Here is a 27,302-nt window from a genome sequence, read left to right on the forward strand (position 1 = left end):
GAGCAGGCGGCTTACCTCTTGCCTTAGTGGATGTCTCTATAATTGTTATTTAAATGCTGGTTTGGAAGTGCAACGAGAGCGGTTTGGAGTTCAGACGTTTTGAGGAGTGACTGGGAGAGGGGAACTTCTCTAAACTCATGCCTAAGCTTTGGTTCCTGAGGTAGACTTGTGAACAAGGCAGGCAAACTGGAGCATTTTCCTTGAGAGTGGTTGGTGGATTTCAGTTTTCACCAGCCGCTTTCATTATTTAACCAGCCAAATGATTTTTAGAATAGGAAAAGAACCTCCAGACAATCACGGTTAGTTACCTGCCAAATGTGGAGCAGACAGGCTTGCAAGATTTACCATCATTTGACTGTTGGCTGGTTGTTATGAAATCCTTAGTCTAGCCCTCTCTAGACAGCCGTAGTATTACCAGGTGAGGTCGGTGAATTGATTTTGCAAATAATTTAAGTCTGTCTCGACAAGAAGTCTGGCCTCGACAATGCATCTGTACAGGTACAGATGCATTGTTCTACACAGTACAGCAAAACTGGCAAAACTCTTTTCAAGCAGTCCCATATCTTTGCAACACCAGACATTGCAGCTCCTGCACTCTTTTCCACAAATTTCTCTACTTTTTCTTGCTAAGTTAGTTTATATTCTACTTGTGTGCTTATGTTCTGTTTGTCTTTTCCCCCCGCTAAATCCTATTCGTTTTGCTTCTGCAATTTCGATCTAATTTCCCAGCGGTGATCATTAACCATCGAAACTAATCTAAAGAGTGATGCACAAAACAATTGCATGAAATTCCAGATGTCGATGCAGACAGGAATGACCCCAGGATGTCAGTTAGCTTTTACCAGGGCAGATGAAGAAAATCACTGGCATGTTAGTTCTCAACGGGATAAAATTCCTGTGGTCCTGAGGTAAAAATGACCAATCACCAGACTTCCCCTGGTAATACTAATGCCGTGCGGAGAGCTGCTTTAGTCTGGCCTTTCCACTATTTCATTCCTCCTCTTTTTGTTGTCTTTGGGCAGCCTTTACGCTGGAAAGCAGAACCCTGTTTACGTACGATGAGTCGTACTATGAGTACGTGCCGGACCGGCTGCCGTGGCACAGCGCCGGCCGGCTGTGTCACCAGCGCTCGGGGGACTTGGCCACCGTCTCCGACCCTTCAGAGAACCGAGAGCTCACCAGCTTCTTGAAGTCCTTGAACATCTCTCAGCCCGTGTGGATCGCCAGGAAATTCGTGACACATGTGAAGAGTGAGTTCAGTGTGCCATTTCTGACACTTTTATTTATTGATATATCAGCACCTTTTCTTCTCAAACAGTAGGCCCATTGTGTTTCTCGTGCAAGAAGCCTTTCAGCCTACTCACCGACTTATGAAAATATGGGTAATAGAATTTAAAATGGGGCTGACGACACTGCCAAACAATCCTCTTAGGCCCAGTGAGTAAATGTTTCCCAAGTGTTTACAGCTTAAAGAGGACCACAAAGTGGAATTTCATAATGAGGTTCCATCTCTTTTGAGAGCATTGCCAGGTTATTTGGCTTCATAGTAACGCCTGTTTCTTTTCTCTGTGTGGGGTGAAAAAAAACCCAAAATAGGTCACTTCGACACTCTGATCCTGGAGTTCGCCGGGCGCTCGGACAGGAAGAACGCTCGCCTCCTGCACAAGTTCCCCTCCATGGGCTCGGTGACCGTTTGCACCCGTCTCCGCTTCGATCCGAGCTGCTTCGGAGTTTCCACCATCTTCTCTTATTCCATCCAGTCATACATTAATGAGTTCCAGCTCCGAGCGAGCCTGATCCAGAAGGGGCTTGTGCAGCTGGCTCTGCTCGTCCACGGCACCCACGGGCCTTACCACGAGGCCTTCGCCCACGACGGCTCCTGGCACTCCGTCTGCGTCTCCTGGAGCCAAAACGGCGGCCGCTGGGCGCTGCATACCGACGGCCTCCCGGTCGGCGGGGGCGACGGCCTGCACGGCGCCGACAGCATCGGCCCCGACGGCCTCTTCATCATCGGGCAGGAGCAGGACACCTTCGGGGGCTCGTTCAAGAAGGACGAGTCGTTTTCGGGCAGCGTCACGGAGCTGCACATTTGGGAGCGGGCGCTGAATGACAGTGAGATCCACGCCATGGAGAAGGAGTGCTCGCCCGTTTCCGCCGGGCTGGTGTTCGACTGGAGAGGTGCGGCGGTGGAGATAGAGTCGTCCCTCAAGAGTCTGTGGACAGACAGCCCATGTCAAGGTACATCAGTCAGGCAAGCAGCATGGGGACAGAGGGAGACGCTGGTGGTTTATCAAGTCTAGTCTACTACTCATGTTTATTTATATTCCCCTTGATCACAAGCATGTCTCAAAGGGCTTTATGTACCATCATATACACTCACCTCTCTACACTCACTGCTCCTCCAAACAGCGAATCATGTGGCTGCAACTCAATATATAAAGCATGCAGACACGGTGAAGAGGTTTAGTTTTTTGTTCGACCGAATATCAGAAAGAGCAAGATGTGTGATCTGAGTGACTTTGAGCGTGGTCTGACTGTTGGTTCAGCATCTCAGAAACAGCTTCCCTCCTGGGATTTTCACACTACAGTCTCTAGAGTTTACAGAGACCGGTGTGAAAAAAAAAAACATCCAGTGAGCGGCAGTTCTGTGGCTGAAAACAGCTTGTTAATGAGAGAGGTCAGAGGTCAGAGGAGAATAGGCGGACTGGTTTAAGCTAACAGAAAGGCCACAAATACTCCAATCACAGTTCTTTACAACAGTGGTGTGCAGAAGAAGTGCATCTCACAACACACAAGTTGTTTGCCCTTATAATAAATGGGCAACAGGAACAGATGACCAGCTAGTACTAGATAGGTGTACTTGATAAAGTGGCCGGTGAGTGCACATACTACATATTATACATATACTTCATATCATATCTATGGGCAATTTAGAGTCTTCAATTCACCAGAATTCACATGAAACCCATGCAACATAGTGAGAACATGTAAACTCCACACAGAAAGGACTGGGGCAGAGATTCGAACCCACAACCTTCAGACAGTACTAACCACTGAGTCTTCGTGCCAGAATCAAAGCAACTTTAATCACCAAAGTACCATAAATGTACAGGAATTGTCCTGGTTTATGTTGAGGAGACAGAGGAGACTCCAATATATCCACCAGGTCCAATACTAGTATATTAGTAGTATAGTAGTAGTACTTTCAAATACTTTTTGTAGTGAATCTAAAGACGATCACATTTGAAAGACATGTAAACTTTTATGCAGTTGACAATTTGCATGTCATGATCGGAGCTGGCCCTGATGTGTGATGGTAAACCCCGCCCGTCTGGCACTCCAAGCATGGTAAAACAAATGCTATGAATTAGTTGTAAGTAGTGCTGGACCCATATTTGCTTTGCCCTCTTCCCTCTATCCTTCCTCCAACTCCTCTTTAAACGTCAAGCTCAATCACACTGTGATTTACAAAGCTGTGTGGAGGTTTTCCTTCTTTCTCTCTCTCTCTCTCTCTGTCTCTTTCTCTTTCTCTTTCTCTTTCTCTTACTTTCCCTCATTTCTCTGACGCATTCTTTCACATGCGTCACATAATCGTGTATCGGGGCTTCATCTAACCCCAAAAATTGCACTTCATGTAAAACAAATCAGATAGGGACTTTCCTTTTTTTTTTTTTTTTTTTTCATACGTATGATGCAGGTCTGCCATTCAGTCAAGACGTTTTGGGAGCAGATTACTAAATTGATTTCTAATTTGACAGGATCTCCATTACTGCGCTCTCCACAGATAATGATATTAAATTATTCTACTTTGAGCCTTAATTTACTCAGAGAGAACTTTGGCTAGCAGGCTCCACTGCAGCAAAGAAAAAAAAAAGCTTGCTACTAAATGGAAACCCATTCATTCACATTCTCATTCTTTGCCATTGCACCAATGGCAGAACTCATTAATAGACATTTCAACTGTGGATTTGTCTACTGTAGGATGAATGGGGCCAGACTGGAAATGTTTTGGACCTAGAAGACAGTATTAGTTATTAGTACAATATTGACATTTGTATATATACGTGTGAGGGGTTGGCAGGTAGCAGGTACATGAATTATATTATTTATAATATTAATGTATTTGTATTATTTTATTATCTTTCTTTCGTTTTGAAAAATTTATTCATTCATGTACCTGCACTATAATCAATAAGAAAAAGAGAAGAGAGAGAAAAGTGCAGTGAATAGTACACTTGGTACAAACTGAAGAAATCAAACTGCAGAACTTGATGAATGAAATAAATCAATAACTATTTCCAAGTTTGCAGCATGCTGACTCAAACTTTCCAGCAACACACACAGTCTTTTCCTCTTCACCAGGCAGGCACTACTGGAAGTTTCATAACATTGACGAGAAAAGAAAAAGCTCTCCTTTTCTCTCTCTCTCTCTCTCTCTCTCTCTCTCTCTCTCTCTCTCTCTCTGTTTCTCTCTCTCTCTCTCTCTCCCCCCCCCCCCCACCACATGAATAGGGGAGCCGGTGGCCAAGTTGTAACTGGCAAACGTCGGGGCTGCTAAATGGTTGTTGTAAATGTTTTGAGGCTGGCGTCACTCTAAATCCCACCCTTCAAAACAAACTTCTCCCGTTCTCCCGTTCTCCCGTTCTGACATCGCGGTCCCCAGTGAGCAATGAGAGTCCAAGCCCCCCCTCCCTCCCCTCCCCTCCCCTCCCCTCCCCTCCCCTCCCCTCCCCTCCCCTCCTGCTGATGCTGTAACACACTGTACATGCAGAGCAGATGGTGCGCCTCCCTCCATTTTTTACATTTACAGTTTAGGGATTTATCTGGCGGTATTTTCCTGGGTAACTTACAGTGAGAGAGGCAGCATGTGGCTGTAGATGGACACACACTGGGTGCTGCTCGCGCACACCATATGATATAACAGCCGATTTAGGCGTCCCGGACAGTTCCAGACGGTCCTAGACAGATTCTCAAGATCGGAGTGAAAGCGGCAAGTCGTCAGTGTGAGAAGATCAGCACGGCACTTCCTGATCTCCCGATGCAGTCTGGGACATCCCAATCATTTTCAAACACTAGTGCAGTGCCCGTTCCAAACATGCCTGTTCGGAACGGGCCGATTGCTCGGCCTCCAGTGTTGCTGCTTGCAGCTTTCTCGAGAACCGCTCATCCAAACAACTTCACACTCGACACTGCGCTTCCAGACGCTTGCTTTGAGCCCCGCTGCTGCACAGAGCGCTGTTCGCTTGTTTATTCAAAGTTTATTAATATTGAACGTGTCACGTGTCCAATCCGACACGTCCTGCACGTCCTTGGGTCCCCAGCAATACACCTGCCAAGTGTGAAGTAGATCGGACGAATAGTTCTCGAGATATGCGAAGGACACACACATACAGACAGAGATTCCTTGCTTTAGTATGATGTTTGAAACACATACACACTTTCTTTATAAAATAGATAGTCCTTGTTGGCCGCGTCAACCATCTATGCGCCCAAACCTAGTCTTCTTCTTCTTCTTCTTCTCTCTTCATTTTTCCATCTACACATATGAATATAAACAAAAATTGTGGTTGCTGTTCATCCATTGTCCTTGTTGTTGGCGCTAACACACAAACGTCTGCTCTAATGACCAATTTGGCTTCCTCTCTTGCGGGCTCTGGTCCCGTGAGGTGAGACCTACGAGACTTCAACGTCTCTTCAGTGTCTCGTCAACTCCCTTTTGAAGTCTGGCCTACATGAGACTATGCAGACCCTTGTCGTTGACTCTTGTAATGTGCAAACTCACTATTTTTTAATGCATGACGGGATTTGGTAGCTCGGCAGCTCGATAAATGTGAGATGTCCTGCAACAGACAGTCGTGTAATGTGCTTCTGGCATAACCACAAGACCTATCAGACTCCTCCTTCCATCTTATAGAGAGCCTAAGCCCCTCCCCTTCCGGTGGACCACCATGGGACCTTATTTCGGAAAAAATATGTACGGTAGTCAACGGCGAGAGACAAATAATTGTTTGATCCCGTTTGAATTGTGCCATGAATTACACATATGATGTTTTGTCAATTTAAAAGATAATTTTGCAAGTCAAGAAAGTCGCAGTTTGTCGTAAAACAGTAAAGTAACGTTTAGTTTTGCACCAACGTTATAGATCTTTTCCTCTCTCTTCTCTTTGGTTTCCTTTGGTATGAAGCATCACAGACAGGCTGGTAAACATGAGCGTGCTGTGTGCAGTTTACTGACATCACGTTTCACATTTCTGGGCATTGAAGCAAAATAATTCAACCAGTTACCTCTCGCTGCTATTTGGAAACCTTGCATCTCGGAAAATCTCGGAGTTGAGAAATCTTGCCCGAGTTTCCTACTTGGAATTCCAGCTTGAGAGGGCGTTCCACTGCATTTTTTGTAGTAGAAAATCAGAATTTCCGACTTCCCAGCATCTCTGGAATGCAGCGTTAACCAAAATACTATCACTGGATATGAAATGTGTACAGTCCGAATGTGTTGAACTTCAGTCCTCTTTCATTTTCAAGCTTTCACCACTAACACTAACCCTTCACCCTGTCCTCTGCCAGGTAACAGCAGTCTGTTAGTGAACCCCTCCCTGCACTCCCTGCTGGACTCAAGCCCTCTGCCGTATCACAACTTCTCCCTGGAGGTGATCCACGCCCCTGAGGCCGAGGACTGTGCGACCTTTGACCCCGTCAGCGGCAGTTTGGGCCTGGACAAGTGCGACTCCTCCAGAGAGGCCGTCTGCCAGTTTGAGAAAGGTACGAGTAATTATGAACTATTTCTGCGCAGTATTCTGCACAGATGAGCTGACTGATTGAATTTTATATGATAAATCAAAATAAAATATATCAAAAGCACACAGAATATCCCAGTATTCCAATAAAGCATTACACCAGTGACTGCTTATATTCATCCGCATTTTATTAATATAAAAACAAAATCGTTAATTTTTGGAGAGTGCTTCTCTCAACAAATTATCACGCTCAATGCTATTTGGCAGTATGAATAGTATTCATGTGGTAACAAAATCCATGAGATATGGAGGCTTGTGGTTTGGCCCAGCACTAACATAGATGATTTAAAATGAATGATTAATATTATTTATTTAATGAAGTGCTGGCAGAGGGAATAAGTTGATAAATCACAGTCATACCAGTTCTCAGATGTTTCTCATCCACCCATATCGCTGCTGTCAGAGGAAAGTCTCTCATCTCCACACAGTCAGCTTTATAGAAAAACAAGACTTATTTTCAGGTGGACAGCTGTTTTTGAAAAGATGAAAATGTTTTTGGATGGAATAAATGGGCCCTTCATGGAACATACTCAGTAAGAAGGTTGTACAGTAAAGACAAAAAAATCATATTGGGATTTTCTTCCTACATTATTTGTTTTTCATTTTGTAAAAATTGTACTGGAAATTGTGGGATGTTGGGTAATGATGTGCTAATGCTTAGTGTTTGCTCCCTTTAAATAAAATTAAAGATTTTCTTACACTTGCAACTTGATTTCTAAGCTGCACAACCTTGTTGAGGAAGCTGTCTGCAGCACTTTTTCCTCTGAGAAAAAACAGAATCCTAGTTTTTCCTATTTAATATGCAATCCTATTCAGCATGCACCCTTTAATTCAAGGGAAAATATGACTTCAACTTTTTTCACCTGGCAGCCATGATATCTCATTTCTCTCCATCTGTGACTGCAGAAGGGGTGGAGGTCCTCGGCTTCCCCAAGACAACCTTCTTCAGCAGACTGAGCAAGAATCCTCTGGTCAAAACTGTGAGTGGGACGGTCCAGACTGTTCAGCCCTCGTCAGAATCAGAGTCACTTTATTCAGTATAAGAGTACAATAAGTGTACAGAATTGTCTAGGTCAGTGATTCTCAACCTTTTTCATATCAAGGACCCCTAAGTTAGTACACATTAGGGCCATGGACCCCCATTTGTCTCTCGGACCCAAATCTGAGAATATTTTTATTGTTAGATATTATTTTGTCCAGAATTCTATCTGTATTGTAGGCAAAGAGATAACAGTGAAACTATGATCAAAACAGTCATTCTTTTACATTCTGTAACTGTGTTAACTTCTTGTAAATGATATAATGGTGAAGTTTAACAATTCATCAATTTGCTGGGGACCCCCTGGAACCTCCTTAAGGGCCCCTGGTGGTCCCCGGACCCCACGTTGAGAACCACTGGTCTAGGTGATTGTGGTTCAGAGAAAACTTGACAGCTGAGAGTAACACAGCGCATACTGATACATGGTACAAGGACAAATGGACCTCACTTCCAGTGCAGCAATAGACAGTAGAATATAGATATCATATCACTATACATGTTCATTCAGGAGTCCCTGTCACTGTTTTCCCGGTGGGGGATCTCTCTCTGACTTGGCCCGCCCAAGATTTCTTCCATTTTTTTTCCTAACAAGGTTTTCTTGGAGGTGTAAGGCTGGTGGAGCCGGTAGGTTGGGCTATGTAGGATAGGTCGGCTGTAAAATCTGCTTCTGTGTGTCTTGTGCTTTTCCTGATGTTTGTCCTGTATCATTCTGCTCTATGGTTGATTGTTGATCAGTTAGGTCTAGTTAGGCTCATTCTCTGTAAAGTCCTTTGAGATGTGCATGTGATAAAACGCTGTAGAAATAAACAAACTTGAACTTGAAACTTGAACTTTTCCTGGGTAAATAAAGCTAAAAATCTGAATCTATTCTACCGATCTTCTCCTCTCCCCCAGCTGATGGAGAAGTTGAGCGTCAACTCCTCCTGGGTCAGAGACCTGTCCTCCCTGCAGCTCCTGACCCGGGCCGTCCTGCAGATGGTGGAGGCCGGCGGTCCGGACCTCCTCACCTCCAGCGACGTCCTCTTCCTGTCCCAGATGACGGAGCTGAGCAGCGGCGGCGGCGGTGGCGGCGGTGGCGGCGGTGCTGCCGGCGCCGGCGCGGCGGAGGTCATGGTGTCGATCGCCACCAACTACCTGAAGCTGGCCAGTTTGATGCTGGAGCCGCACACGGCCGCACAGTGGATGGGCCTGACGGAGGACGGGGTGAGGGGGTGATGCGTGTGTGTGTGTGTGTGTGTGTGTGTGTGTGTGTGCTTGTTGTTTCTCGTTTACTGTCACTTTATATCTGGGAGAAGTTAAATTATTTTTTTCTTTTTTTGTCATTTAAGTTTTTATTACATTTTTCACATAGAAATAATGAAACAGACAAAGATAACTATGGAAACATAAGCACAAACAAAAACAGACATAAAATGAAAATAATAATAATACAAAAAGTAAATAAATAATATAAAACAGAATAGAAAATAAAATAAAGAGTGGCAGAGCAAAGCATCCAGTCAAGACAACACCTATAAATCCCTACCTCAAACTCACAAAAACTTGGTGTATTCCGTTAATACAACATAATAGAATATGTAGCCTGACCCACACTCTAAGATGTTACATCCTTAATATACAATATATGAAGAAGTGATTCCAGGCCACATTAGATTTCCCTTTGAGATCATTCACTCTGGCAATCACATCCTCAAAAGAGGCAGTTTCAGTCATTAAAGAAGAAGTTAAATTATTGAGAGGTTGTGAAACTTCTGTTCTATCTGTCACACCCACACACAGGAAAAATGATACGATGAAATAATGAGAGTTCAGCTAAAATCACTTTTTAATGTATTTTTCCCTTTTCACTCACATTTGGCTTTAGTGCTAGAAGCTTCATTCTTGGTGTGCTTGTAGCTTGTTCTTTATATAGACTGATGTTTGATCTTATTCTCCCCATGCTTTCACCACCTACTAACAAAAGTTATAGTATAGAAAAGTGAATAGAGATCTGGTGCTGCTTGCTGTCTCATCAGGCTGCACCTTGCCTCTCTCTGCCTCCTTATCAACACTAAACTTTTCCCCTGCTTACCACAGTTGTAGTTTACTCTTCATTAGTTCAGTTTAGTTTATTAAGTTTATTTGTCAGGGACCATGTGCTAAAGAGAACATTGATCTCAGAAGAGAGAAAAGATGCTTTGCACCAGATTATAGCTATTTGCTAATTTCCATCTGCAGTCCCAGGGCAGGTCGACATAAAATACAGCACAAACAATACAATAAATTACATAAGTACATGTGAAGTACAAAAAAATCACATCTAGTCACATCACCACATTTCATACACACACTGCACAATATGTGAGATCACATTATGCTATTTTGAATAATAAATTAGTAGTAGACAAGTAGTAGACTAATGTAGTTATGATTGGTTATTTACAATCCATTTCTTAGCTTTGCGTGAGAAAGTGTGTGTTCATGATATTTTTTTTCAACCTTTTATATACTGGTGCACTTTACTTCTAAATTGAATGACATATTTAAATAGTTATACTCAGTTTTCAAATTGTTTAACACAGTTACGCCCCCCTATATAAATATAGGCTGAAATGAAATATAAGACCTGTAGACTTGCATTCCGTTTAATTTTCACAGGAATAGAAAATGCAAGTTCCTTTTTTTTTTTTTTTACATTCTTTTTAAGTCATCTCTGCTTTATTGCACAGCACACCGTTAAGAGAGACAGGAGCGATGAGAGGGAAAAGGCAAAGGTTGATATGTGACAAAATGTGAGGTTGATCTGCTGGTTCTTCCATGTTTATCCTGTGATGAAAAGATCGGACCTGGCTCCCACAGGGCTGAAAATAAAAATCTGTGACAATCCAGTATTAGAAAAGTTATTGACTTCTGTTAGTGATCCTTGTGTCTGTGGTTAAACTTCAGTTTACCTTACTTGCACAGCATTTTTGACATTTCTCACTGAACACTGGATGTTCAACATTTCCATTCTCAAAGCCCACAACATGACTTTGGGCCAGTTGTTAGTTTAAGACTGTTTTAAGTCTTAGATTAGCCTAGAATTCTCCAGTTAGACCGGTCTGATGTAAGACTGTTGTTTGCATAAAAATATATAACAGGTAAATTAAGATTTGTACAGAAATTCTGGTAACAATTTACCATAAGGGTACATTAAGTAAGGGCTAATTAATGCTTAATAAGCATTAACTAACCCTTAATTAACAGTTAACTAAGGTATTAATTTATACATTATTTAATAGTCATCTTTATAAACTATTAAATAATGTATAATTTAATACCTTAGTTAACATGAACACCATTAGTAAATTACACGTTAGTTAACCGTTAATTAAGGGTTAGTTAATGCTTATTAAGCATTAACTAACCCCTAACTTAGTGTACCCTTATTGTAAAGTTTTACTGAAATTCTGACTAAAAGTTGGATTTAAGAAGGAGTCTCAGTCTGTCTTTATGCTGCTGGTTCTGTGTTTCTGGCTCAGGTCAGCGTGGGACCGTTCACTGTAGTGAAGAGCATCGACGAACTCACCGAGGCTCTGGCAGACGTTCTGTCTGCTGAGGGAAGAGGCTTCACTCTCTCCACCAAGAACATAGGTAATGAAAACGCCTTCTTACACATTAAAGAAAATAGAAATGGTCCCTTTCCAATCACTGTAGTTGAAAATACAGAAGATGTATTACCGATTCCAGGGTTTAGTCGTCCGGGGGCCATGAAACTCACTCAACACATACTGTATAATATGTTTGTGAATAAAACATGATTTCACAGCACAAGAGTACTTTGTTTAATTGTGCAGCCCTAATCTGCACTGATTATTTGTGTAATTCTAAGTTTCTTTGATATATAACATTCCTCCGTTTCCTTGTCTTTGTTTTTAGCATCTTTACACAGGTTACCTGACAGATTCAGAAGTGATTTTAAGATTTTACTGATCACTTGTATAGTATGGATGAGTCTGGCACCAAGCAACAGACCTTTTAACCTCATCCTCAAGCAGCTATAGGCTTTGTAACTGTGTAGTCCTTCTTAAATCTTCTTTAAATCAGGGCTTAAAACATTATTGTTTACTGCGGCTTTCCAATAAATTAAATACGTAACTTCTTTTTAATCTTTAACTATTTATTTGCTTGTTTTTGTTTTTATTGTCTTATAAATGCAATTTTAATGTCTTTTTGTCTTCTTGCTTTTAATGTCCTTTAAATGCAATCTTAATGTCATCTTAATGTCCTATTTTCAATGTATTTCTAAGCCCTTGTAAAGCACTTTGAATTGCCTTGTGTCTGAATGGTGCTATATAAATAAAATCGCCTTGCCTTGCCTTAAATAAAGATGATTATCGTATCATTATGTCCTCTGCTGTCTCTGTGGTCAGATGTGAACATGGAGTGGCAGCAGCTGTCGGAGCGGAGCGGCAGTCGGGTCTTCAAGCCGTCGGCGCTCGGCTCGCACACCGCCAGCAGCAGCAGCCAGGAAGAGCTGCTGATCCCCGACACCGAGGTCCGGAGGATACACAAGCTGGGTAGGACACACACAAACACACACACACACACACACACACAGATGAAAATGCGTGGAGGCTACACATTTAGTTGGGAACTGACACACAGATGAATGCATGCAGGCTTCTATGCATGTCTTTGTACACATGCATGATGCTGAGATCCTACACACACTGGGTAGGAAATACACACACACAGCCACAGGCAATTCAAAGTGCTTTACAGAGTAATAAAAAATACAGTAAAAGGTAAAAAAATTTACAATTAAAAAGTGCAAAAGTACAGACAGGAGAGCCACAAGATAAAAGACTTAAAAAGTAAACTAGTGCAGTTCAAATCAAGTGAAAATAGAAAGATAAAAGAAAAGAAAAGACAGTGCAAGAGGATTAGAAAAGTGAAAAGTGCATTAAAATCACATTTAAAAGAAAATAAAAAAAAGATATAAATAAAAAAAATATTACAGTGCAGATGAGCAGCCAACAGGTGTGAAAGTGTGTGAATGTATGAATGTGAAGAAAAAAAGCATATGTGCCCATTCAAACTTTCAAGGTTGGCATAAGAAAAGAGCGAGAAGCAGGTAATGCTAGCTATGAAATTCTTGAAATTGCAGCTAGCCACAACAATGAAACAAGTAAACAAAGTAAACAAATGCAGTACACTAGTGACCATCAATAAGAAGTAATAGAAAATATAAAGAGACAGAGTATAATAAAATAATTCAATACAATAAGATAAAAATATGTATGATATGTACACTTTTTAAAAATATATGGACGTATGAAATGGAATGAAATTGAGATGTAACTTAAAGTTAAAGCTGAAAACAAAGTTGCTCCTCTCCTCCTTCCCGTCCAATCAGGATTTGAGGAGGTGATGTTCATTCACACCTACTACAGCCGCCTGAATGAGATCCAGTCCGGACCGGCACAGGAGCCTCCGCCCAAAAAACACCAGGAGGAAGGGAAAAGGTTGGTGCCAGTCTACCTGTTGTCTCCTTTTCTACTCTTCTTCAAAAGTAGTTTCTAGTAGTTTTCTAGTAGCTGAAATAAATGACACTAGAGGTTGATATTCATAACTAAACCGAACAAACCCATCAGGCTGAGGTCGGGTTGAACTGAATTTCTCACTTAATAGCCCCGCAGTTGATAAATTAGTTGTTACTAGATTACTAGATCGGGCTTGGTTCAAATTTCCAAGCCTGAGTCAAACTCTAATGGACACAAAGTCTGGAAGTCAATGTTCAAATTTTGTCTTTATAGGTTATTTGAAGGGGTTCATTTCAAAATGCTACATATCCAGTTTGGGAAAATTTTTTGCAAAAACACAGAATCCATCCTCAAAACATGACTATTTCAGTGTTTCCCACAGAATTCAAATGTATTTGTGGTGGTAGGTGGGTTGGCAACGGGGGGGTGGTCGGGGGGTGGGGGGGTATCCCTCACGCGTGTGCAGTGTGAGGCGAACAGACGGGTCCGGTGAGAGAGCAAGTGAGCGAGAGAGAGAGAGAGAGAGAGACAGAGACCGAGCAACAGAGAGAGAGAGAGGGGGAGCAACAGAGAGAGCAAGCGAGAGAGAGAGAAAGAGAGAGAGCAAGAGAGAGAGATCGCGTGGCGCAATTAGGGGCTGAGCGAATAAATACGCTACACACAGTTCTATGATTAAATAGTGAAAAAAATCAAATTTGTGGCGGTCAGTGCTGATATTGTGGCGGCCTGCTACAAAGTTTTCTATGTGTGGGAAACCCTGGAGGGGTAACTTAGAGCGAGGGGAGATTGTCCACTAGTTAATCGATGGCGGATGGCGTCGTTCTCTTGGACGGATAAAAAAATAAAAATAAAAAATGCTGAAATGGGTCGCCAAATATACTTTGGCGGCCGTTAATATACCTGGGCGGCCTGCCCAACTAAAGTCTATGTGTGGGAAACACTGTATTTTGTAAGTCAGGGTCTTAAAATTACAGGAAAGTTACAGGGACTGGAATCAGATTTGTTTTGACTCCCGCCCGCCACCTTGCAGGATGACAGGTGACCAAAACTCTGTCCAATAAACAAGCTACTTGTGAGTCATGTGACTTATGATTCACTAGTATTTGATGAGTGTGAACCTAAACAAACCAAATACACAAAATAGACTTTTCCACTACGGTTTGGACCAAAGAAAACAAACTGGAATGAAGTTCTTCAGTCTAACCTGTAACTTACATGGCGGGTGTAAGTGGCGGTAACCCTCGTCTGTCTCTCCAGTGTTGTCCCAGGTCACTTGTCCTCTGCTGTCATATCAGCCAGCGTGCGAGACGCCGCCAAGGCCCGGAGCGTCCCTGTGGCCGTCCAGTTCACCCTCTCCTCCTCACACGTGGTACAGTCCACTCTCACTCTCCAAGCTGCTGCATTATACACATGTATGGGTAGAGTCCAACTAAAACTGGTTATAGAAAAAAAAATATTGGTACTGGTATTGGTATTGAAATCCATTTAAGGGCTTCAAAAAGTATTGAAAAACTTTAAAATCTAGTTGATTGTAAGATTATAACAAAATCAGGATAAGTTTTCATGTAGCTTAAAGGCATTTTATTGAGATGAATGTATAAATGAAGAGTTTTATTCTAAAATGCTGTACATCCATTATGGAAGAAAATGATTGCCCAATGTTTAACATTCAATTTCTCAAAATAAACTGTATAGGATGCAGTCTGTTAAAGTGTTATGTTGATAAGCAAAGACTTAAGATACCTCCTATCTTTTAAAAAATATGGTAATTGGTTTCAATTTTGTGCTATCAATCATTTTGTAAGAGGAGGAGTCACATTTTTTTTCAAGAGGTGGAAATCTAATTTTGGAACAAAACTCTTCAGATATTTCACAAAGAGTAATTTATCTTATAATGAAATGAGTTTTCATACAACAAAGACAGATAGCGGAAAAAAAAAAAATATGTATAATGTATAAAATTTGAAGAAACAGGATGGACATCAAAAAAATTTCAGCAAAATTCCTACTGTTAGAATAGTAGGAATTTTGCTCCCTCTCCTCCCACACATGGTACAATCCGCTCTCTCTCTCCATGTCTGGCCTGCTACATAATGTATGGGTGGGGTCCAACTCAAGCAGTGTGTTGTGTGATTTGGGAGTTAGGAAGGATTTCCTACACTGCACAAAATGTCCATCTTCATAACCCATTTAATCCAGTGTTGAGTTTTTAAATAATATTTTTCTGAAAAAAAAAAAAAAAAAAATGCCATTGGGGAGAGATGAGTTCACTGCAAGTTAACTTGTTCCAAGAATTTCCTTGAATCAAGAGACATTGAGAAACAGTCTTCCCTCCCTCAGCAGCAGCTGCCAGTGTGTCGTTGAGCAAGGCACTTCATTCCTAACTGTTCCAGTAGAGCAGCTCAGGGTCCAGCAGTAGAAAAATGTGTTTATTCTGGGCAGCTTCCAGGTGTGAAAGTGTGGAACTGCATGAACATGAAGCGGTGCAGTGCTGAAATAAATCATGGATGATCAGTCAATCATTCCTGGTTAAATTATTAGTTAGAAAAAACCAAACGATCTGGACAGTAGTGGAGTGATCTGCCTTATTTGACGATATTGTTAATTGATCAAGAAACCCAATTTGCAGATTTTTCATTTTAAAGCTGCACAGGGCAACTTCGTTACCCAGAAATCTAACGTGATCTCATAAAAAGTCCTGACTCCTGTGCAGTAATTATAATTATAATGGTGAGGTGTAAAATTAGGATTTTGGGTGGAGAGTGCAATACAGCGGCGTAGCGCAATATGGGGGTAACTGAGGGTCCCTGTGCTATTTATCTGCTATTTATGTGCTATTCGGATGTTTATATGTAATTGAATGTGGTGTGGTTATGTGTTTTATGTGCAATATCATGTCATTGTGTTTATTCTGAACGGAGCTGCTATGAAGCATGACAAATTTCAGAGAAATCTGACAATAAAGTCCTATCGTATCGTATCGTATCGTATCGTATCGAAATGAGCATGAACTCTGAAACACAGATTTACACGCTGTGGATACAAATTATGTGAAAATTACGCTCCTCCACCACAAACTGGACTTGAACATGAATTAGACACGGCATTTTCGGCTAACGGTTAAGTTTAGGCAACTAAAACAACTTGGTGAAGGTTGGGGAAAGGCTTTGGTCGGTTAAATAGGAAAAACGTCTGCTAAAAATTAAAATGTGACTCACAGTAGAAGCTGAAAATTGAACTCCGGTCGCTGGCATTGAAAGCAAAGTCATCCGCCCATCCATCCATCCGCCACCCGAGCATAACACGCTTATGTTTAGTCCAACTTTCTCTGGACGGATCGCTCCCTTGCTGCTGTTCAGGAGAAGATTTTGTGTTTCGCTCTTTAATTTCACTTGTCACTTCCTCCGCACCAGACACCAGAATTATATTTGGGCCAATAGGGCGAATCTACGGCATCTCAGTCAGGTGGGATGAAACTCTCTTCGCTTCTGCAGCTCCACTTTTTGTTTCAGACAGATAAGAGGAGTGTATTTTTGATTTGTCACACAATCTATGGCGTCTCAATTTGTAATTAAGCGTGATAATTCAGGTTTATTTTTACTTTACATACACATCTTGCCGAGTGCAGCTGTAACAAAAATAAGACTTTGTGACTCAATACAAATCCCTTGTTAAGCTTTTTTGCAGTTTAGTTTTGGTCCAAAGTTTTGTCCAGAAGTCTCCAGAGCCTCAAAACATTTAGTTCTGGCTTCAAAACTTAAATTCACGCCAATGGCAGCCATTTTGGAAACAGCAATCAGGCTTTGAGAATAGCGAATGAGTAATGGTAAAGAAAACACACCGTTTTTACATAAACTCCTCCGACGCAGCACGTCATTAACCCGGCATGTACTGTATTTCACATTTAGAGATTTGGCAGAGGGGGTTTTGTCTCCAGGCGAGTAACGGCTGGCTCTCATCCATGTTGCTTTTGGCTGGTTGGAGTCCAAGGTAATATAGAGAGAGAGAAACAGACAGACAGAGAGAGACACGGGGAGTGAAAACATGTGTTTCTGTTTCTAGGTGGAGTATTCACAGCGAGTCACGCCTGTTTGTGCCTTCTGGAATTTCAGCCTGATGTAAGTTTGACCAGCAGCAACAGGAATGATACATTTTAGAAAAATATGTATGAAGAGGTCATCTCCAAAACCCATTTATCCAGTTATTTTGTCCTATCATTTATTTTTGAGAACTGGTGTCACTCTTTCAAATGCTGGATATCTCAATTTTGAACAAAACAATCAAATATAGTGGTGTATATAGTATAAATCAGTGATTCTCAACCTTTTTCATATCAAGGACCCCTAATTTAGTCCACTTTAGGGCCACAGACCTCCATTTGATGAGATTTTGTCTCTCTGACCCAAATCTGACAATATCTTTTATTGTTATATGATTTTGAGAATTCCTTGTGACTGTCTGTATTGTAGGTAGAGAGATAACAGTGAAGCTATGATCAAAACAGTCATTCTTCTACATTCTCTAATTGTGTTAACCTCCTGTAAATGAAATAATGGTGAACTTTAGCAATTCATCAATTTGCTGGGGACCCCCTGGAACCCCCTCAAGGACCCCTGGTGGTCCCCGGACCCCTCGTTGAGAACCACTGGTATAAATGAAGAGTTTCATTCCAAAATGAGATATGCACCACTTGGAAAACCTTGGACTACTCCTATGAAATGATTGATAGGAATGGCTGACACATTTAAAATAATTGATAGTGGGCCTACTTTTTAAAAGATTTAATATTTCAGCATATGCATTTCAAAATATGAAATTGAAAAGTGAAATTGAATGAACTTCATGTTATTTATTTATTTTACAAAATGGATAAACAGTGTTTGGGAATGAAACTTTCATGTTCACCTTCATATATATTCAATTCTTCATGTTTAAAACCAAATGACTCTACTTAGTTATTGTATGTTGATCGTGTGTGTGTGTGTGTGTGTGTGTGTGTGTGTGTATGTGTGTGTGTGGCTGTATAGGCGTGGTCATGCCAACAGCTGGTCCAACGAGGGCTGCAGGGTGACCTTTGCAGGCTCTGATGTCACTTCCTGTCTGTGTAACCACACCACCAACTTTGCGGTGCTGATGAATTACCTGGAGTCCAAGGTGAGACAGGAAACATTCATCTGTTCATTCACAGACTGATGCTGAATTGAATTAGAGACTAGATTAGGGAAAAGGTAAACTGTGTTTTGAAGTCAGAGCTCAGATTTAAACTGTGGTTACTTTGGTTCTGTGTTCTTCAAGAAATTATTATTTGAAGCAGGGCTGCACAATCAATCACTTATTATTATATGTCACAGTTTTAGTTTCTCTATTAATAATCATGCATCAAGTATTGCCATATCGACATTGACTACGTTAAAGCTTTAGTAGAGCATGGTCAAGATGTTGATGTAAGATGCAAGTTAAGTGCAATTAAATAATTTTGTTGCTCAAATCATTGAAGCTAATACTTGTGATTAATTCATTCAAATAATCAGTATTATAATTTTACATATTATAAATATTACATATTTTACAAAATACAGTCCCGTCCTGCAAAACCAACGAGCAGCAACAGCATGAGTGGTGAAACTTAGAAACACGACTTCAAAGTTTATGTCCTTCCTGGTCAAAAGTATTTTGCACAGAAATGAATAGTACATGATTAAATAGAATTTACAGTATTTTTTGTTGATGTGAAATCTAAACCCAAGTCATGATCTTTGGACCTTTAAAACACACAGAAAGAAGTTAGTGCTGTGGATAGGCGATGCAGTACACCATATGAACCAGCAGGTGTCACTCTGAGTGTGTCTATCCTACTGAAAAATGCATTAGCAGAGCTGTTCCGAGCTGTCTCTCTCTCTCTCTCTCTTTCTCTGTCTATCTCTCACTCTCTCTCTCTCACTCTATCTCTGTCTATCTCTCTGTCTGTCTGTCTGTCTCTCTCTCTCACACACACACACACACACTCTATGTCTTTCTGTCTGTCTCTCTCTCCCTCTCTCTCTCTTTCTCTTTCTCTCTCTCTCTCTCTCTCTCTCTCTGCCCCCCCCCTCTCTCTCTCTCTCTCTGTGCCCCCCCCTCTCTCTCTGTCCCTCTCTCTCTCAATTCAATTGAATTCAAGGTGCTTTAATTGGCATGACAGTTCACAAACAAACAATATTGCATGTAACAAGAGATTAATCATCAATTAAATTATTAAATAACAAAAAAAAAAATTAAGTAACAGAAAAATAATTCCATCCCCTCCCATGTATTATTGTGTGTGTGTGTGTGTGTGTGTGCGTATGTGTTGCTGTGCCTCCACTGTCTACTGACTATCATTGTTTCTGTGTTCTCTCTCTCTCTCTCTCTCTGTCCCCCTCTCTCTATCTCTCTCTCTCTCTCTCTCTCTCTCTCTCTCTCCCTCACCCAGTGGAGTCCAGAGGAAGAGCAGATTTTGACCAAGCTGACGTTCATCGGCTCGGGCGCCTCTCTGTGTGCGCTGGTGGTGACCTTGATGCTGTTCACCGTGCTGGAGTGAGTAGCTGATCACAGTCGTGTGAAACTGGTGGCAACATGGAGCCAACATGGCCGCCCGCTCTCAGCCCTTAGAGCCAACACACACGAGCCAACACACACACGACAGTTTAAGCCCCTTTTCACATCACCACACCGACTTCTCTTTGCAAACACACCATACTGTATCTGTACTGAGAACTCGCTAGCAATACTTAAATAATTCAGTACAACACAAGGTCTGTTGCTGCTACACAACAGCTGTGGTTGTATCTGTTAACTGTAAAAATAAACCCACACATATTGTATATTACAGATATTATGTGATTTTGAGACACTTGAGACTTCCATGTCTACACGATAAGCTAAATTAGTAAGTTACTGTAAATTTAAGTAATTACCGGTAGATTACTGCAGTCAGGTAAAAAACATGTACATGCAAAAAGTATGTTTTTAAGGAATAATTACTAAAGTTCAACCAATGTGTTTTACCAGAATTTTATTCTTGTCAAAAAGCCTCTGAAACAGCATTTAGACCATCATGGGACACTAAAACTCCCCACTGAAACCCAGACGACTACTACTACTACTACTACTACTACTACTACTACTACTACTACTACTACTACTACTACTACTGCTACTACTACTGATAAATAAAAATAATATTGATAATGATCCACCAAGTAGCACTTACATCCACAAAATACCAACTTTGAAAATGCTTGCTACCACCAGCATACATTGTATATTGGTGGAAAAATACAAAGGAATAACAGGCAAACCACCTGTAAAAGTTTACATTTTACTGAAATACGAGCTGCTTGGTGAAACTACCTGTGCACCCGAACAATTTGGAAAATGCTAGATAGAATAGATTAGGGAAAATGTAAACTATGTTTTGAAGTCAGAGGTCAGATTTAAACTGTGGTTACTTTGGTTCTGTGTTCTTCAAGAAATTATTATTTGAAGCAGGGCTGCACAATCAATCACTTATTATTATATGTCACAGTTTTAGTTTCTGTATTAATAATCATGCATAAAGTATTGCCATTGAAAATTCATTCACACTGCTTGCTACCACCAGCATACTTTGTATATTGGTGGAAAAATACAAAGGAATAACAGGCAAACCACCTGTAAAAGTTTACATTTTACTGAAATAAGAGCTGCTTGGTGAAACTACCTGCGCACCCGAACAATTTGGAAAGTCATGTTCTGTAAGGTGTGTATTTTTCCTGATAAGCCAGACAACATTAAACTGCCAGATTTCCTCATGGAGTGCGATGTGACGCTCTCTCCCTCACAGTATATATATAAAGAGAGAGAGAGAGATAACGGCACTTATCGGCGCCCCGGTCGCCGCTGCTCTGTTCCTAAGACAGTCTGAGTATTGACCGGTGCTAATCCAGTAATTAGTGTTGTCTGCGTGTGAGTCCACTCTGAAGGTTTATGGCGGCATCCTGCAGCCGTTAATTAACATTAGGGTCACCGAGGGATCCCAATCAGCCGGAGAGGAGCCGCCCGGCGATTTACGACTGACCTGAATCACAGAAGCGCATACATGCATTTCACACGCAGGAGCATAATGTGCGTGTGTGTGTGTGTGTGTGTGTTCTTGATTGCACGCAAACACATTTACACACAAATAGGCAGAGGTACACACATAACATAGATGCTCACACACCGTCACACCGTGAAGTTATGGCGGCCGCAAGCAGTGATGCAGATATGAAATGAGTCTAAATAGGCTGAAGCCATCAGGAGGTGATGAGAGGCTCTTCAGGTCATTTTCCTCTCCAAACCATTTCCCATGCAGGCCCTCTGCTCCAGCTCTCCTTCCTAAAAACCTCAAAGTGGAAACATTCAACCAGCCGATTCTCTCTTACGGTTCATACTGTATGTGTTACTGTTTCCAGAGGGTTTAATGTTAAGGACTCCCTGCCTCTTGAGCCGTATATACCGTACCAGCTTACTATTGAATCCTGCTAGTTTAGTTTAGTTTATTTATAAAGCGATAAAACATGGAAGAAAAGTGATAAAGCAACCCGTGATAAAATATGCTGATAAAAGAAACACAAAGAAAAGATTCAAATTACTAATTTGTGCAGGAGAGATAAAAACATCTCACCTCAAAATGAACAAAAGAAGAAAGAAACAAACTCAAATTCAAAACAAAATTCAAAATGACAAGCAAAGACAGAACCGGATTGGCTAACATAACATTGAAATGATGCAGCAACAGAGACGAAATGGTGGAAATGTTAGAAGAAGAAGATCCATAAAATCACAAAGAAAATGTAGAATATTAGAATAGCTGTAATGCAGGGAAGAGCATGTGTGGGAATGTGTGAGAAGAAGGTTTAAGTGTGTGTGTGGCTGTGTGTGTGTGTGTGTGTGTGTGTGTGTGCTCCCAAAAAAAAAAGATTCATATGTTTTAGCATAGAAGTGCCATTAATGGCTGAGGCATTTACTGTGAAGGGCACTTGGATATTATTAAAAGGTTAAAAAGGTTTAAAAGGTTTTTATATATTCAAATTAATGGTTACATTCTAAGTTTCAATATGTTCTAAAAAATAATTTCCTGAAATCCATCTTTCAATATCTCCAAAATATAAAAGTCCTGATCATTAAATGTGTTATTATCTTGTCAACCGAAGACTCAGATGACCTACTGTCCTTTAAAATGTTCCATCATTTGCGTCACTTTTCTGTAGTCATTCTTTTTGTGAGAGTATGTGTCACTTTTATCAAAAAGGGTGGATATCTCATCTTAGAACAAACCTATCAAAGGACTTGAACACATCCTGTCTTTTCTCTACACAGCATCCCCAAATCTGACCGGACGTCCATCCATAAGAACCTGTTCATCGCTCTGACCTGCGCCCAGGTGGTTCTGCTCTGCAGCGGCTCAGCCATACACAACAAGGTACAGGCAGACAAACATCTACCAATACATATGATTTGATGCTCTGCTATATTGGGGTATATTGGACTTTTACTTATCCAAACATTTTCACAGTAACATCCAGTCCAGTGAAAAAGAAAGAGGTAAGAGAGGAGGAATCTAATATTATGAAGCCTAGCACTCTAGCTGAAAAAATACAATCCATACTAAGTTATCTAGGTCAGTGGTTCTCAACGGGGGGCCCGGGGACCACCAGGGGTCCTTGAAGGAGTTCCAGGGGGTCCCCAGCAAATTGAAAAACTGTAAAACTTCAGCATTATTTCATTTACAAGAAGTTAGCACAATTAGAGAATGTAGAAGAATGACTGTTTTGATCATAGTTTCTCTGTTATCTCTCTACCTACAATACAGATAGTCATGGAATTCTGGACAAAATCATATCAAACAATAAATATATTCTCAGATTTCGGTCTGAGAGACAAAATGTTATCAAATGGGGGTCCGGGGCCCAAATATGGACTAAATTAGGGGTCCTTGATATGAAAACGGTTGAGAATCACTGATCTAGGTTAGCTAGTTAGCCTAGCTGAGTCTCCAAGTTCAAGCTAGCCATACTAACCTATAGCTCTCTAGGTAAGCTAGTTAGCTAGCTGCTGAAGATCATGAATGCCTTGGTCAAGAAGGAATGAAAAAAAATAAATCATTGCCATTTATTTTTTTTATTTATATTTTTCCTTCTTTGCCACCCAGGTTTGCCAGTCAGCTAGCTGGTTCTTCGGCTTTGGCCATTAAGGTTGAACTCAACCAATGAGATTATTTCTGCCTCTGAGAAATATTGTCAACTACAACTCCTACTACTGCTATGTAGGGATTACAGATGTTTCCTTGGTCCACCATAACACCTCCAGAAGGCTCAGTAGCAAATTCTGGTATCCCAGAAAACCAACCCCTCTTCTACATCCACTTTCAGAATTTATCAGACCATTTACATTACATTTATACCCTGACACCATATTAGATTGCTTAATTTGATGAAACTTCACAGTCATTTTGAGAAATACTCTATTAGTTTACTGTTTCCACTGTTTTACTGATTCCAAATGTGGTTTAAAACCCACTAGTATTGATTTGTGCAAGCTTTTATTAGATGTCGACCCCTCAAATAGCCAAAAAGCTATTATTTATATTGTTTGTGTTCCCCCTTCCCATGCTTTCAAATGACAACCCACGTCACTGTGTTGCTAATAGCCGCCTTAATGGGATTCGAAATTCGAAGCCACCAGTAAAACAAATGCAGTGACATGTTTGAATGTGACATAAGTGACCGCTAATGTCGTATCCATCAGCCAGAACACATGGCTCGGTCTCTCAGCGGTCAGTCGATGGCCTGTAGTTGGTTTGACCCCCTGCTCCTTTGACCCCGGGTCACGTCAGGGAGGGCCACCCCCCGCTGGCAGATGGCCGCTGGGTGGAAATGCATCAAATGGTTTCATATATATATAGATAGAGACTGGCGGACCATCAGGGAGGTGATTTTTCAATTGACAGTTTTTTTGAACACAACGCTCTGGTCATTTACATTTTAGGCATTTAACTGACTAACTACAATCAATGAGCAGGCAGTGGGTTCAAGACGTTTTGACAGGTAGAGTTGCTGTTGATGGACACATTTGATTGTTGCACGGATTGAACCTGAGACTTTTTAGGTACAGGATGATCTATTTAACCATTAGACACTGCAAAAAATCTCCATCTTAACAAGTCATTTAGTCTATTATTGAGTCCTATAATTGGAATTTTCTTAAAATAAGTGAAAAAATCTGCCAGTGGGGTTAGATAATTTCACTTGTTTCCAATGCAAATCAACCTGTTTCAGTCATTTTCTTGATAGTAGTGTAGTGATCTGCCTTATTCTGACTTATAAACATTGGCAGAATTTTTCTCTTGGTTTAAGAGAAATACGATTTGAAGCCTGAATGAGTTTGTTTTTGTTTTTTGAGAATGTTTTTTTGCAGTTTTTACAGTGGACCACCTCTCCCACCCAGCCATTTAACATATTCCTCTTCATTCTCTTGACTTTTTTTTTGTTTTCTAGAAATAGATAGCCAATGGTGATGTCAGACTAGAATAAGCATTACATTTCCAATTAATTCCTTAGTTTATACCCATCCAAACCTCTCAGATCCTTAAAAGTTTTCACAAAATAATCCATAATTTAGCAAAACGCAAGTTGTGAGTGTGGGATTGTTTATGGTGTCAGTGGGATATTAGTGACCGCTGCCACCTCATTCATCACCACAATCATGACCAGCCACTCAGCAGTCCATCAATGACCTATACTTATTTGACCTCTGACATCTAGTGTGTGTGTGTGTGTGTGTGTGTGTCAGCACAGCAGTCATTCCCTATCTTCTGTCGCCTGTTAAAAACTCAAATACGTCACATCCCCTTTGCCATATCATATTAGTTGCTCTGTAATGTAAAAAAAAAAAAATCATTTCTACCTTTCTCCTGAGCTTTATTTTTCTATTCCTAGCAGTTCTATCTCACACATGATCATTCTGGTGATCATTCAGGAATATTTTGTGACATCTGCAGAGCTGAAACATGCTCGCCTCCTTTTTCACCGGCCCAGGTTCTAGAAGAAAATTTCCCATTCGTTTCCTCCATAGACAGAAAATCCAGAGTTTTAAGCTTCGAACTGAACTAACCAGCAGATGAATCACAAGCTCATGGCAATAAATTCATAAGAAAATATATACGAAAAATGAAAAAGACTGTGTACATTAAGTTTTTTAAGGATGATTGAACTATTCATCCCATAGAGCACTGCAAGTGATGTCACCGATTCAGTGATACTAAATGATATTATAATATATTATAATCCTGTAATAGTGATAACTGATTTCTAAGGATTTTCTTCTCCTCATCCCTAAAAAAACAAAGACCTCATGTCTGAGGTTTCCCAATCTGATAGCTCAAGGAAAGTCGACATGACACTGTTAAAACATTATGGTTAATAGTCAATATGGGAAAAATGAATGGGAAATGTACTTCCTAAACCTGATGATTCAGCTCTGTTGTCCAATTTCAAGTTTATTTATTTTTACATTTACAGAAAAAATTAATTGAAATTCTTGATCATGAGCCTCACATCATTCAGGCAAAAAAAAAAACATGAGATGGGAACACATAAGAAGAAAGATAAAAAAAAAACCATTGTCATCAAAGTGCAATAAAAGGACAACGACACATAAGAAACAAGATAAAAGCATGATAAAACTGTACTGTGACTCTTACTCCTGCAACACTCACTATCGGTTGCTTGTTATGTCGTTGATCTAGGAATTGAAGCTTGTTCTACTGTTCCAAATGTAAATGTGTTTGCCTTCCTCCCTGCCTGTCTGCGTCGGTGTTCCCAGGTGGCGTGCACACTGGTGGCGGCGCTGCTGCACCTCTTCTTCATGGCGGCGTTCAGCTGGATGCTGGTGGAGGGTCTGCTGCTCTGGAGCAAAGTGGTGACCGTCAACCTGAGCGAGGACCGACACATGAAGTACTACTATCTCATCGGCTGGGGTACTGTGGCCAAAGACAGAGGCCAAATCACTCTATTTGTACAATAGATACAATACAATATTCGTACAGTAGATCAGTGGTGGAAGAAGTACTGAGATCTTAAGAAGTAAAAGTAGCAATACAACAATGTAAAGATACTCCATTACAAGTAAAAGTCCTGCATTCAAAATCTTACTTAAGTAAAAGTACATAAGTATTGGCAGCAAAATGTACTTAGAGTATCAAAGTAAACGTACTCATTATGCAAACTGTCCCCATTTAGAGAGTTATATTTTTCATAAATTATTGGAATATTAATACTGATTTATTGACATACATGTACATGTAAGCAGCATTTTAAAGTTGACAACGTGAAGCTAATCTTAACAATTTAGCTTTACTTTTGGGTAGTCTAATCTATAACAATGCTATTTTATATTTTATAAAGATGATCAAATGTTTTAAATATAAAATATTGATCTAGTAACTATAGCTGTGAAATAAATGTAATGAAGTAAAAAGTACAATATTTCCCTCTAAAGTGTAGTGGAGTATAAGTACAAAGTAGCATAAAATGGAAATACTCAAGTAAAGTACAAGTACCTCAAAATTGTACTTAAGTGCAGTACTTGAGTAAATGTACTTAGTTACTTTCCACCACTGCAAATACATAAGAAAAACTAGAAGAATAAAGAATAAATAAAACAAAATATTTAGACTGTTTAACCATGCTGTGGGTTTTCCTGTTGTGTGTGTGCGGCGGCAGGATCTGTGCGGCTCTCACTGACAAAGAGCTTTTTCTGAATGGAAAGATACAGTCTCCTCTCAATGTACATGTAGTACAGCGGTTCTCAACGTGGGGTCCGGGGACCACCAGGGGTCCTTGAGGGGGTTCCAGAGGGTCCCCGGCAAACTGATGAATTGTTAAAATTCACCATTAGCCTATTTAATTTACAAGAAGTGAA

At 40.7% G+C, this 27,302-nt stretch overlaps 1 protein-coding gene across 1 annotated transcript; it reads left to right on the forward strand.

Moving 5' to 3' along the window:
- Window positions 1-914: 914 nt before the first annotated feature.
- Window positions 915-26,358, forward strand: LOC139643679 (adhesion G protein-coupled receptor D2; the record flags this gene model as incomplete). The annotated part of the gene is made up of 15 exons (XM_071518900.1): window positions 915-939; window positions 1,023-1,250; window positions 1,597-2,238; window positions 6,568-6,762; window positions 7,707-7,777; window positions 8,731-9,039; window positions 11,337-11,448; window positions 12,228-12,374; window positions 13,214-13,322; window positions 14,598-14,709; window positions 17,403-17,458; window positions 18,368-18,494; window positions 19,792-19,895; window positions 22,701-22,803; window positions 26,205-26,358. Coding segments are annotated over exons 1-15 (2,494 nt in total), but the record flags the coding sequence as incomplete, so codon positions are not given.
- Between the last annotated feature and the right edge of the window lie 944 nt (window positions 26,359-27,302).

This window comes from Centroberyx affinis, unplaced genomic scaffold (genome assembly GCF_046629955.1).
Source record: "Centroberyx affinis isolate AG114_WGS23_722 - 3 ecotype Tasmania unplaced genomic scaffold, CSIRO-AGI_Caff_v1 ptg000641l_1, whole genome shotgun sequence".
NCBI classification, from domain to species: domain Eukaryota; kingdom Metazoa; phylum Chordata; class Actinopteri; order Beryciformes; family Berycidae; genus Centroberyx; species Centroberyx affinis.